At 34.3% G+C, this 14,678-nt stretch overlaps 1 protein-coding gene across 3 annotated transcripts in view; it reads right to left on the bottom strand.

Moving 5' to 3' along the window:
• Positions 1-10,775: 10,775 nt before the first annotated feature.
• Positions 10,776-14,678, bottom strand: part of LOC18099458 (LEAF RUST 10 DISEASE-RESISTANCE LOCUS RECEPTOR-LIKE PROTEIN KINASE-like 1.3) — a 45,793-nt gene continuing 41,890 nt past the window's right edge. Inside the window, exons 2-3 of one of the 3 annotated variants that reach the window (XM_024592499.2) lie at positions 12,308-12,346; positions 10,776-12,231 (exon numbers count right to left, since the gene is read on the bottom strand). In XM_024592499.2, the coding sequence (XP_024448267.1) occupies positions 11,039-12,231; positions 12,308-12,346 (1,232 nt within the window). In that variant the 3' untranslated portion in view covers positions 10,776-11,038. The remainder of the gene's footprint in view (positions 12,232-12,307; positions 12,347-14,678) is intronic. The other 2 variants (XM_052448295.1, XM_052448296.1) reach the window with 2 other exon arrangements.

Raw genomic sequence — 14,678 nt, forward strand, 5'->3', positions numbered from 1 at the left:
ATAGATAAGCTAATGGGCTCTTCAATGATTAATTTTGAAATGTGGTTTTTTATTATAACTAATATTGATGAATGTATGGGATAAGAAATTTATTAAGAAAACTGATTTTTATCAAACATCTTTTTTCATCAAAACATACTTCAAAATAATTGAAGCTCAGAAGAGAAACAAAGCTTTTCATCAAATTAAATTCAGGACTGCATTTTCTTAAATAGATTGTTATTCATCGAAGTATGCTTTCTATTTTATTTGTTCGAATTCTTTACAAGACATAAACTTAGATAGTGTTTGGTATCTTTAACAATAAAAATGGTTATAGTATAGCTTTAAAACTCAACCAAGGGTCAGCTCGGGTTGATCATTGACTTGAATCAATTTAAGAATAAAAATAATTATTATCATAATTTTAAAACTCGATTCAAGCTAAAAGTAATTATTATAGTTTTAAAACTCAACTTGGGACTGAGCTTGGGTCGCGGATCGGGACCATTCACCCGAGTTAACATAAGGATAAAAGTAGTTTATTGTTATATTTTTAAAATCCGACTTAAGGGTCAACTCAGAGTTAGACCTGAGTCGCGAGTTGGGACCATTAACCCGAGTTAACATAAAGATAAAAGTAGTTATTGTTATAGTTTTAAAACTCAACTTGAGAGTCGCTTCAAGGCCAGGTCTAGGTCACGATAGAGTTGACCATTGACCCGGGTCAACATAAGAATAATAATAGTTATTATTATAATTTTAAAACTCAACTTGGAGGTTGACCTAAAGCTAGGCTCAGGTCACAAGCTGGGTTCATCATTAACTCGGGTCAACGTAAGGATAAAAATGGTTATTATCATAGTTTTAGAACTCGACTTGAGGGTCGGCTAGGGACAAGGCCCGGGTCACAGGTCGGGTTGACCATTGACTTTAGTCAACATAAAGATAAAGATGATGATTATTATTATTATTATTTTAAAACTCAACTTGGAGTTTAACCTAGGGTTAGGTTCGGGTCACAGGCCAGCCTGCCCTTTGACTCAGGTCAATATAAGGATAAAAATTATTATTATCATAATTTTAAAACCCGACTCAAGAGTTGACCCAAGATTAGACTCAGGTCACAGGCCGAGTTGACCATTGACCTGGGTCAATATAAAGATAAAAATAGTTATTATCATAGTTTTAAAACCCTACTCGTGGGTCAACCCGAGGTTAGACTCGAGTTATAGGTTGAGTTGACCATTAACCCGAGTAAATGTAAAAATAAATATGATTATTATCATAATTTTAAAACTCAACTAAGAAGTCGACTAAGAGCAAGGCCCAGGGCAAGGGTAGGGATAGTCAACCCGGATTGACTCAAAGTAATGTAAAAATAAAAATGATTATCATTATAGTTTTAAATCCTAACACTAGGATCGATCTGGGGTAAGACCTGAATACTCATGACTTGGTAGGATTAACCCGGGTTGATTCAAATTAAAAAAAAAAAAACAATCTTGTTTTGACAATATATATATATATATATATATATATATATATATATATATATATATATATATATATATATATATATAAAGAATTAATGAATTGTTTACCCAGTTTTATATTATCGATCATGGCAAACGCTACCTTATCGAGAGATCCATCGGGCATGTACTCATAGATTAAGACTCTTTCAGTCCTCTCATGTCAAAAACCCAAAAGATTAACTGTGTTTATTGGGAAGTTCTACTAATGCTTGCAACTTCATTAATAAATTCTTCTCCATCAGTAACTTAGTGAGGACTTTTACTGCCACAAGACGACCACCTAGCAACTTCCCTTCGTATACACCATCAAATCCCCCTTGATCTGTTGTTAAATGAATTGTTCATTTTCTTAATATCTGAAAATGAATAGCACTTTGGAATAAGAGAGTGATAGTTCATCATGAATGTCACACTCGGACATCGCAGTGATAGATAAAAAATTAACTCTCAATAAAAAAAAAAAATATCTGATATCTTATTTTTTTAGAAAAAAATATATAGTTTAAGGAGTCGCCACTTAGTATTATGGTCACTAGAAATCATAACTGGTCAACAAAGATTCTAATAGTAGAGGACTGGTTATGCAAAATGAAAAATACTATCACCTCTTAAGCGTTCTACCTGAGACAGACTGCATTACTGATTTTGTCTAAAATTACTAAGAATATGTTCTTTTTTTTTTAATTCTTCCTATCATGTTCCTGACTCTGGCGTCAGTGAACAGTTCATACAAATATTTTTAACTCTGACGGTGGTAAATATCGCACAAACCTAAAAAATTGTGATATTTCTAACTCTAGCGTTAGTGAATAATTTTGCAAAAAATTGAATTTGAAGAAAAAGTTTTCTATGCTGTTTTTTTATTTATCTTTATTATTATTTGTCATTTTTAGATGAAAAAAAAAACATTGCACGACAAATTTGCATTTAACAATAATAGTCCACAGATTAAGTACATAGCTGAAAAAAATAAAAACACAAAGAAAAAAAATAAATCAAAGTGTGAGGGGTCCACAAATAAATCAACAAAGATCCCCAAATATTTTGAAATTTTTATATATAAAAATAGAGCTTGTTTGGCCAAATATCAAACTACAATGGACATAAAAATTATGGTCAAGGTATAAGGATGCGTTTTGCCAAACACACCCTTAGTAAACACAATTTAGGCCGGCTGGGTCTAAAGCCCATAACCAGCCCACTCTCTTTTTTACCTTTTTTTGGGGACTGGGTCTAGCCCAACCATAGAGGTTGGACTACACCCAGCTGCTCGGCCCGGTTACTGGTTCAAATCAGTAACCCAGCCCGTTTAATCTCTTTGGCTGCAAGCGTGTGTGAACTATTCACGCACGCTTGCTACAGGGACGGGGTAATTAAAATGCAGGGAGAACAATCTTTAATGAATTAAAATGAGAGCGGGGAAAAGCAAAATACTTACCTGGTTTTGCAGAAAATTTACGCGAGATTGCTGATGCTGAGCGACGTTCCTGCTTTCAAGTTTTCTCTTGTTCCTTCTGTTTCTGTCTTCCACGTTCTATCTCTTCCTGGTTCTCTTGTTTCTTTTTTTTGGTTTTTTTTCTTTCCTCTGTTTTTTTCCTCCTTTTCTCCCCTGGTTCTCCCTCTGTTTTTATCCTCTCTGTTTTCTCTTTTTTCCTCTGAATTCCCCCCCCATCCCGGTTCCTCTGGAGAGCTCTGTATTTATAGGGGACGTCCCTGGTTCTCCCTCCTCGCACGGCTTTTCTCTTGATAAGCATGGCTGGGAGGGAGGTATTGGTTTTTTTTGCTGGGACTTGGACACCTGAGGCTTGATCCTTATCTCCCCGGGGTAGTAATCTTCATGAAGATAGGGATTTGATCTTTGTGTTTTGGCAGGACTAGGATGCTGGCATCTTAATTTCTTCCCCTTTTTTGCAGGCGGATTTGCAGCGTCAGAGGAAGAAGAAGAAACTGTGCATGGTCGAAACGGTGCCGTTTTGGACTGGGAATGACCATTTCTCAATTTGGTCCTTGAAGTTTCCAAATTTTGCATTCAAGCGTCTGATCTTTAAATTTCAAATTTTAACCCCTTAAAATTAGACTAAAACGCAATTGGATCAAAATTTGGATTACAACAATGAATGCCTCAATCTTTTCATTGTGCTTTGTATTCTTCCGCTAGAGGATCATTGTCTTGCCACTAAATAATCCTTCTCTTTTAGTAAAACGTACAAAATGATAAAGACTGCTAATAACAGCACCACAGGAGCTGATATGGCTTAAAAGAAGAAAACGTGAGAACCATGAAATAGTTACCACCACCTGTTATTGATGGCAATTAGAGACTTATCTGATTATTAATTTTAAAACTTATGAGTTGAGATATACACAAATTGACCTAGATATCTGAATAAAAAAAGAAAAAAAAAGAAAACAGGGAGATATGAATTTGATTACTGTACTATCTTTTGTAGTGATAAGTCGCCAGTGTCTCTTCAAAAGTCGTGTAGCAGAAATCAAACCATGAAGGATTAATCGAAGTACTTGTGCTTCATTTGACTAGTTAGATATTGGCATGCTGAATTATATTCTACTACCTGCAAGTTTCTTAACTCTTTCTTTCTCTGTCAAGTGCAGGTGAAAAGGAACATCTATTTGTAATGTGCTATTACAGCCTCCCTTCCTTTTGTTTTCGTCTTCCCCAGAGCCTTGTAAGCAGGGATTGGTTCCTGCTATTTCATCTTCGGTGAATGAATTCACTCTGTGCCTCCTATATTGGCCGTTCAGGTTCATGGTCGTTATAATGACCAGAGTAAGAAAAATATAGAAGTTCGCTATGAAAATTGCAATGAAGCTTTGATGACATTAACCATAAGCAATAATAAAGCTCGGCCTCTTAGTCTTGTCTAAACTTGAAATTATAAACAACGACAAGCAAGCAGGAACAGATCAATTCTACACTTCCCACATATTGAACATCAAGTACATACTAACATCATGGACAAAAAATGAAGGTGAGAGATAGTGTCTCTTACCAGCACTGTGAGAGTTTCCTCCCGTGCATGAGCTATATCATAGAAAAATTAATTCAAACAAGAGCAGCATTTAGATGAAGAACAAATACAGGTTTGTTTTTTATTTTTGTCAAGCTAAATAAAATAGTTTTGTCTTGAAAACAATTCTCGCAACAGTAAGACTAAGTTCATGATAAATTATTTAGTATAAAAATAAATTCTATTATAATTATTCAAAGCTCTCATTTTATATTAGTGAGATATAAGTTCATATTTACCCTTAAAAACATGAATTAAGAGATTATGGTGAAATTATTATTTTTTTTCTTTTCTATTTAGATGGGAAAAGAGGTTATTTATCCAGAATTGTCTAATGTATTTGAATTTATAATTTGTTTCTTCACTGGATTCCATGAGCGAGCTACGATCTTTCCATAAGACAGAAGTCACGAGGAAATATCTCCGTATGATGACACTAAAAAGTTGTTGAAGTCAATTGGAAGGTTACTAGGATCTTTCCTTGAGAATTTTGATTTGCTTGCCTAGCCAGGGGAGACTTGTATAGATAGAATGGGTGGTTTAACAAGTTCAAAGATCCTTCAACCTTTATAATCTTCTTAATGTCGTCCCTATCAATTGATTTTTTTTAGCGTGGCCCTTCTACTCACCATTCATTACTCAAAGAAGTCTTTCTGTCCAAATCAAGATGTTAATGCTGACGTGGACTGATAAATAACACCCACTGTCAATTTTATGGTTACAACCTCATTTTTCTCATTATCTACACTATAGATAAAAGACTGCTATATGAGTGTTAACATTTGCTAAGACTATGAAATACTTGTTACTTGAAGATTTAAAATTATAGTATTTTATACTTTTCAATTTTTAATAATAAAAAAATTACATCAAGCCTCTTTGATCATTTTTTCACACTATCCCTGTTTTTTAAAGAATTATACTTTACATCAACTTAATAACTTTATAATACTTTACATCCTCAAGCCTCGAAAAAATATCAAAAAAAAAAAATTATTTACAAGTTTGTTATTATATTTTATTTAATGATTAAAAAGTTGTTAAAATTATAAAATTATATATATTAATAAAGTTGCAATACCTCAGCGTTAGGGAATATTGATGTGCGATTTTGTTTTTTAATCTTTTGACATAATCATTTTTATTGTAATAATATTTATTTAATTTTTGAAAATTACAAGGATTTGTTTAGTTTAGAAATTTTAATGTGCTAATTTGATTCTTTAGTCATGCAACTTTCAATTTCAATAAATATAGATGCTCATATACCCTCTATAGGAGATTTAAGGAGGAGCATATGATGGAGGTACTCCATATTTGTCATGCATAACCTAATAATCGTTGCACAAACAAACTCATGAAAACTAAAGATTTTTGCTTACCAGGACAGAGCTGATCATGACAAATGCAAATAGGTTTACCCAACTGTGTATCAAATCCACAATACTCACCAGGGTGCTTCTTGTAACACTCTGTACAATTAGCACTGTAAGGATTACCATAACTGACATCAAACCCTTCTTTCAAAACCTCACCAACTAATGACCCGTTCTCAAGAAGCTGTTGTGCCCGAGTCTCAGGAATTGGCACTCGAATATTAGTTTGACACTCAAACGTATTCGGAAAAGAATATTCAGTACCGTAAGGGTAAACAATCGAGAAAAACCCTTCTTCTGTAACTCCATCATTTTCACAAGAGAACCTAGAGATTTTTAGCAGCGGATCTGATCCCATGCCAGAGTCGTTAATCTTCTTGCAACCATAAAACAAAAAAAGTTCATTGCTGGAACCAAGACTGAAGATTCTGTCATCCAGAGTGGTGTTAGTGAATTGGCGGGTACATTTTCCGTCGTCGTAGAGGTCTGAACGTGAGAGTCTTAAGGTTTGGCTGGTCTGGTCAAGAATATTGACTCGGTAACTCAGTGAGTTAGCTTTTAGGATGGTGACTGATTCATCCTCACATGTGAGGCCGAACTCCGGTGGGCCGCAGTGGGATGGACGTAGGCCACCAGTGAAAGGGTAGGTGACGTTTGTGAGGATACCACAGGAGAAGTTTTGATTGCAGTTTGAAAGATTACCAGTGTCATTGGAAGGAAGCGATGTCGTTAAGTGGAGGGAGAGAAAGAGGGTGAGAAGGAAAGAGGAGGTGGTGGTGAGGGTGTGCATTGGTGGAGGAATCAGAAGGGGTTGTGCAGCTGGTGGTGGAATGGTGTAAGGTTAATGGTGTACTGGTGTTGGTAATGGGAGAGTGGTTGTATAGAACATGACTATTGACTTGGTTATATTAGTGAGATATAAGTTCATATTTACCTTAAAAATATGAATTAAGAGATTATGGTGAAATTAGTATTTTTTTTCTTTTCTATTTTGATGGGAAAAGAGGGTTATTTATCAAGAATTGTCTAATATATTTGAATTTATAATTTGTTTCTTCACTGGATTCCATGAGCGAGCTACGATCTTTCCAAAAGACAGAAGTCACGAGGAAATATCTTTGGATGATGACACTAAAAAGTTGTTTAAGTCAATTGGAAGGTTACTAGGATCTTTCCTTGAGAATTTTGATTTGTTTGGCTAGCTAGGGGAGACTTGTATAGATAGAATGGGTGGGTTAACAAGTTCAAAGATCCTTCAACCTTTATAATTTTATTAATGTCGTCCCTATCAATTGATCTTTTTTAGCGTGGCCCTTCTCCTTACCATTCATTACTCAAAGAAGTCTTTCTGTCCAAATCAAGATGCTAATGCTGAGGTGTGGACTGATAAATGACACCCACTGTCAATTTTTCCCTTGCAATCCAGGACTAATAAAGAATCCAGAAACAAGAAATCAATTCAAAAACCGTCTCAAGAGAATCTGGAATTGAAAGCAGCAATCTAGTCGTTAATGTAGAAGTGAAGCCAAGGAAACTCCATCCATGTTTTAAGCTCCAAAAAGATCTTTCACTACGGAGAGAAAGAGTGATCCAAATCCTATATTAAGTACTGCAGGAAATTAGAGATAGTATGTATATGACTTAAAATTTTGTTTGTTCGACAAAGAAGCTATTCACGAAAAGGAGATTGATGGTGATGGAAAAGAAAGGTTACTATGCATAAAAAAGAAGAAGAAAGGAAGAGATGTGGTGGAGATGTTGTTTTGTAATGGAGAAGGATGATATTTTAATTATTTTTAGATTTCAAATTGAATTTTTTTTTGTTGATACAGTTTTTTTAATAAAAAATATATTATTAAATTTTAATTTTTATATTTTTAAATCTCCTCAACTAATTTTTTTTAGTTATTTTTTTGGTGCTCCAGCGTATTCTTCTCCTATTATTTTTTGATTTTCTTCTAAATATATATTTTTTTATTTTTTTATATAGAAATCTAAAAATAAATAACAACAATAATTATTAATTTATTTGTTAAAACAGCTGCTGAATTATTTTTTTAACACACTGTCGCTGGATATTCTGCTGGGTTTAGAACTACTGCTGCTATTTCGTCTGTTACTATTATTTTTGCTGCTGGAAATTTTCTACTGCTACGTTGAAAAACTGTTGCTGTTTAAGCTGCTGCTCCTTCTACCTTAACCCTTATATTTATAAGGAAATTAATCCTTTAACTATCCTAATCTATCTAGTAATCTAACTATCTAATTAAACAACAAAGATTGTAATAAACTAATTTAACACAAATCTTTTTAATCAAGGATTCCGACCTTTACTAGTATTGTAACTAATACCTAACAATTTTCCCAAAAAATAATAACAGGGAAGAGGACATACTTGGGGATTGATTATAAGTTGTGGATTCTTGGCAAGAAAATTAATTGTCGAGGTTGATCCTTGCAATAACAAGTGAATGCTGCTGTAGTAGTCTGGTTGTCTCCAAACTGACCACTAGAAAGTTGGCATGTATCACATAAGTTATCTCGTGCTTCCACTCCAACCCAAAACCTTGATTTAGAGCTCCCTGCAACTGTGTTACAGTTGGATTATTTATAATTTACTCAAGAGCTGATTAACGCACTGGAACTTCAATGCTATCGTTGCACGATGCCAGCTAACTGATCAGGTTAGAAGCAGAGCTACCAAGGGCAGAAAAGTCGGCCGTTTCAGTAAAAAGTAGCCCCCGTCATCTCAGTGGTGTTTATGTTGCAGGGAAACTGAGTTTAAAGCGCAGAAGTTGGTTAACCTTGAGTGGGGAAACCAAAGTAGATCGTTATGCTATGATCATCAGATGTGTAGTTCAAAAAATTGGGAATCCAAGTGGTGCTGAGGAGTGTGGGGCAGATGTTTTCTGCACAATCTGACCGGGAAACGCTGAGAGTCCGTGACTGGTTTTTGTATGTGAAGGACTTTGTATGTCAATTGCTTGATTGTGATCTCCAGATCCTGGTTTCTGCAATTGAGCTCCAACTTCGGATAGCCACAGTATGCAGGCCAATTGGATCCCCAGAAAGGATAACTAATATCGCTCGTCATCATTGGCAAAGGTAGCATGGAGAAGGGTTATTATTAGAAAAATGATGAACCAAAACTTGGCAGGAAAGAGATGACAAAAGCATTATCTCTGTTTGACAGTTTTATTTAACCACTTTTCAAAATACTTTTAAAATTATATTTTATTCCATAAATACACACATCGAACTTGTAAAAAACTTCTCAAAAGTTTCGCAGAATACTTCTGGTGCCGGCAGTCCCTCTTGCAACCGCCATTGAAAGGTTACTCTCTTTGCTCTTGCAGACCCAAATCAGGGATCTTTGGACAAAAATCTTCATCAAGAAGAATGTTGTGAAGCTTTATGTCAAAATGAACAATCCTAGTGTTACAACCTCTATGTAAGTACTCCAGACCTCTAGAAACTCCAACTGCGACGTATTCCATTCTAGATGACATTTTATTTGAGCGGATCCTTTATAAGATACAAGAGATCCACTGGGCATGGATTCATAGATTAAGGCTCTTTTAGTTCTCTCATAGCAAAAAACCAGAAGATTAACTATGTTTGTATGGGAAGTTTCTACTGATGCTTGCAACTTAATTCATTATTAAATTCTTCTCCATCAGTTTCTAAAAACTTCCCTACGTATACACCACCAAATCCCCCTTGATCTAATCTAGTTGTTAAATGAGTTGTCCATTTTCTTAATGTCTGAATATTAGTACCTCTTTGGAATAAAAGAGTGACAGTTCACCATGAATGCCTCAATCTTTTCATTGTGCTTCGTGTTCTTCCCCCAGAGGGTCATTGTCTCGCCACTAAATAATCCTTCTCCTTTAGTGAAACGTACCAGAATGACATAGACTGCTAATAACACTACCACGTACAGTAGCTGATATAACTGTAAAAGAAGAAAATGTGAGAGCCACCATTGGATATTGAAAAAGGTAAAGGAAGATAGAAATTTGATGGCTGTATTACAGTCGCGCATGTCTGTTCAAAAGTACAGAAATTAAACCCTGAAGAATTAATTGAAGTACTTGTACTTCATTTGGCTAGCTAGATGTCATACTGAATTATATTCTACTACCAGCAAGCTTCTTGACCCTATTTCTTTTGCCTGTCAGGTGCAGGTGAAAAGGAACGGTTATTTGTAAAGTGCTTTTACAGCCTCCCTTCCTTTTGTTTTCGTTTTCCCTGAAGCCTTGTAAGCAGGGTTTGGTTCCTGCCATTTCTTCTTCGATAAATGAAATCACTCATTCACGAAAAAAAAAAAACTGAACTATAAAAACATGATGATGATTTTTGGCAAAGTTTGATATCATGTTGGACACAGTAAACCTTGATTAAACACTTAGATCACATCTGCTTCAGTAGTGTTGCTACCTATACGCAGAGCAGCTGATTGAAATGCCGGGAAAATAACACTAGTTCTACACATCCCAAGAAGCTGCTTAGATTGGCATTAATGTTACCAAGGGAAGATTGGTTGGTTGTTACACATTCCGAAAGCTCAAATTGACTTCATCGTGGAACGACTACTTCTGACCCCAATAAGCACAGCAGAAAGATCTTCACAAGCCTTTGATGAAGAGTAGAAGATTTATGTTCCCTACAAACATACACTGGTATCGGTTCTTCACATGAATGACTACAGGAAACTTATTGATGAAGAGTAGAAGATTTATGTTCACTTTCCTGAAGTTTTGTGGTATAGTTTCGAACATAGACGATTCCATTCTAATTCAGCTGCTCAAGCAAAATACGAATACGAGTAAGAAATATATTGAACATCTGAGTAATGAAGCATTGATGACATTAACCATTAGTAATAATAAGCTCAACCTCTGAGTTTTATCTAAACTTTGAAATTGCAATGAAGCCTCGACGACATTAACCATAAGCAATAATAAAGCTCGGCCTCTTGGTCTTGTCTAAACCTTGAAATTATAAACAATGACAAGCAAGCAGGAACAGATCAATTCTACACTTCCCACATATTGAACATCAAGTACATCCTAGAATTTGTTATCATCATGGACAAAAAGTTTTCAGTTTCCGATTACAAGTCACTTCCATCAGCAGGCAATTTGTTTACCTCATCTCCCTGCGATGACACGCAAGGCAGTGATGATACAGTGCAAGATTGCTCTTGAGCGGACCTTCTAGGAGAAGAAAAGGAAGGTCTCGGTGGAATTTGCAAAGACTGAAGACTGCCTTCAAACATCTCTACCACCTTTGTCATTGATGGTCTATGTGATGGAATGGTTTGGATGCACCACAAACCCACTAAGATCATCTTTTCAACAATCTCTTTTTCCTCTTCCGTTGTACCTCCATGAAGTGTTGAAATCTTTCCTGGTTCAAGATACATATAAAACCAATCCGGGAAATACATCTCGTTGGTTTCCAACGATCCCATATCAAAGTCTTTGCTTTGTCCGACCATTTCAAGAACCATCATTCCATAACTATACACATCAGACTTGTAAGTTACTCCTCCAAAAGATCTGCAGAATACTTCAGGTGCTATGTAACCAACAGTCCCTCGTGCACCTATCATCGAAATCTTACTTACTTTGCTCTGGCATAGCTTCGCGAGACCAAAATCAGAGATCTTTGGACAAAATTCGTCATCAAGAAGAATGTTGTGAGGCTTTATGTCAAAATGCACAATCCGAGTGTTACAACCTCTATGCAAGTACTCCAAACCTCTAGCAATACCAACTGCAATTTCATACAATTTTTTCCATTCTAAACGACAGTTTGTATGTAGGGATCCTTTATCAGATATAAAGCTATCTAAAGATCCATTGGGCATGAATTCATAAATCAAAGCTCTTTTATTCCTCTCGTAGCAGAAACCCAAAAGGGTAACTACATTCACGTGGGAAGTTCTACTGATGCTTGCAACTTCATTCATGAACTCTTCTCCATCACCTTTGGACTCTTTTAGAACTTTTACAGCCACGAGACGACCGTCGTCTGGTAACTTTCCTCTGTATACATAACCAAACCCCCCCTGACCTAGTATATTGGCGAATGAGCTGGTCATTTTCTTGATATCTGAATATGAATAACGCTTTGGAGTAAGAGAATGGTAGTCCATCATAAATGTTTCAACACTGTCAACATGCTGCGAATTCTTCGGCGTGATGATCATTGCTATGACGGCACTAAATGAACCTTTTTTTCTAATGAGACATATTGTAGTTACGGAAAAAGTTATTATCGCTGCCACAGCTGCTGATATGCCTATAATTTAAGATGCATCATCATCAATACCATCATCATCAAACGAGAAAATTGGATTTCTTATGATAATATTTACCTATAGCAATATGTAGTCGCCTACGACTCCAAGAAGATTCTGTAACAGGACATCAAATAATGTTAATTATTAGATTTATTTATATGGCATATATATGACACGGTATATTCATTTAGAGGTTGAATTATTAATATGTAACCTTGTACATTCAAACTAAAACTACATTAAATTTGACGTTATTATATTTTATTTTCAAAATATATACTTCTCCTCTCCTCACTTCATTTATAATCGAATTACATCCTTGAAAAATAAAAAGCTCATTGTTTTTTATAAAGCATAAAGTTTAAATATTAAAATGATATTGCAAGTTTTAATTTACATACAAAATAAGACGTAAAGCTAGAAAATGAACATATGCTACATCGATTTGGTTACTATTGGTTTATCAACCGGCGTTTTCGGTGTGGGTTAAACACAAAATTTTTGAAATGTTAAAAACCATATTTAGATTGTTCAGAACTTTGTGGTATTGTGATTAAACTCGGCATAATAATTTAAATTTGAAAAAATTCCTATTCAATTTTTTTTATTGATATTTAGTCAGTTTGTCAACCCTGTGACCTGGATTGGGGACTCCATTAGGTCGAATTAATTTTTATTTTATTATGAGATAGAAAATACCAAGATTAATTTATCATTAACCCAACACTGAATGAGAAAATTTAATAAAAATCTCACATTAAATAATAGAATTGACAAAAAAAAAAATCAAAAGATATATATATAAAAAATGTCAAAAAACCCCGACCCCGACCCTTTTATTAATGTTTAGTCAATATGTCAAACTTGTGATCAAGGTTATGAACTCAACTTGATTAATCTTTTATTTTATTTTATTTTATGATAAAAACTACAAAAAATGATTTGTCATTAACCTAATAATAATAAAGAATAAAATTGAATAAAATTTTTATTTTAACTAATAAAAATAAAAAATAAAATTAATAACATAACCAAAAAAAAAATACCGAACAGCACTAATAACAATGTAACTTCGATGTGGCTTGAGATTATTATTTTTCTATATTCAAAAACATTTTGATCCGATCCAAAGAAACTAGTTAATAACTATTAGAAGCCCTCCTCTAACTATCAAACTTGTATTTATAATTAACAACTACTAAGAAAATTGTAGATTAGTTTGAGAAAACCCTTTGGAGTAAAAAGTCTGTAAGATTGAATTATTTGTTTTAAAGCTACGGTCATGCAAGTAAACTGTACTGTGATTTCCCACATGCGACCAATAAAAAAACGCACTTTGAGTATGGACTGGGCTAGTCAACAAAGAAATAGATGTATAGAAATTAAATTAAATAGAAGGTTGAAATCGATTGCGTGACATTGGGTTTCAGTGATAGAGACGAGGCCTCACTTGACTTGACTAAACGAAAAGGTTATTTTATTGTATCTCTTTTTATAAAATATTATTTTTATAAAGTCTTTGTCAGTTAATCGAAGTCTTTGTTTCCCTGATATACTGGAATTAAATGGTCGAGGAAGGTGTTCTCTTCAGGATCATGGAGCTTTGAACAATTCCTAATAGCTAGCTAGGTTCCTCCCTCTACTCAAAGGAACGATTCACACCTGTTTCTTTTACCAGAGGTCCTCCTACATCACCTAGCCTGGAGGGCATATCTTAGATTTCAGCTATCTCTATCTATCCAGTCATGGTATCAAGAAAGAAAAGAGGACATACTTGTAGATTGACTAGGTGCCTGTGGTGATGCTGAGCATTCAAAATCTTGAGGTTGATCCGCACAGTAACAAGTGAATGCTGTAGTGGTCTGGTTGTACCCACACTGACCACCAGAAGATTCACATGTATCACATAATGAATCATTTGCACTCCACTCCAACTCAAAACCTTGATTAATAGCTTCAAGAAATTTATTTATTTTTGTTTAAAAATATTTTTAAAAAAATATCATCGGATCATGTGTTAATATCAAAATTTATTTTTAAAAAGATAAAAAAATATATTTTAATATATTTAAATAAAAAAATACTTTAAAAAATAATAACCGTTACATTTCCAAACCATCCTATATTATGTTTATACTGATAAGTATTAGATAGTTGCCTGCTTGCCTGAATGATGTTGAATTTTTTATTGAATAAATAATTTATTATTAGAAAATAATATAAATTATATTTTAAAATTTTACTTTAAAATTAAAATGATTTTTGTATATGTAATATTAAAATCTTATTACTAAAAAATGATTATGACTTTAAGAGAAGAGCTAGCTAGAAAATCGTGTTTACGGAACTCACAAAATACCGAAAACAGGCTTCGTCAAGAATTTTAAGAGCTGACTATTGAGTTTGGCTTAAATTGGAAGGTGATGTGGCCACTTGACACAAGCGA

The sequence above is a fragment of the Populus trichocarpa genome, chromosome 17, assembly GCF_000002775.5.
Source record: "Populus trichocarpa isolate Nisqually-1 chromosome 17, P.trichocarpa_v4.1, whole genome shotgun sequence".
NCBI lineage: Eukaryota > Viridiplantae > Streptophyta > Magnoliopsida > Malpighiales > Salicaceae > Populus > Populus trichocarpa.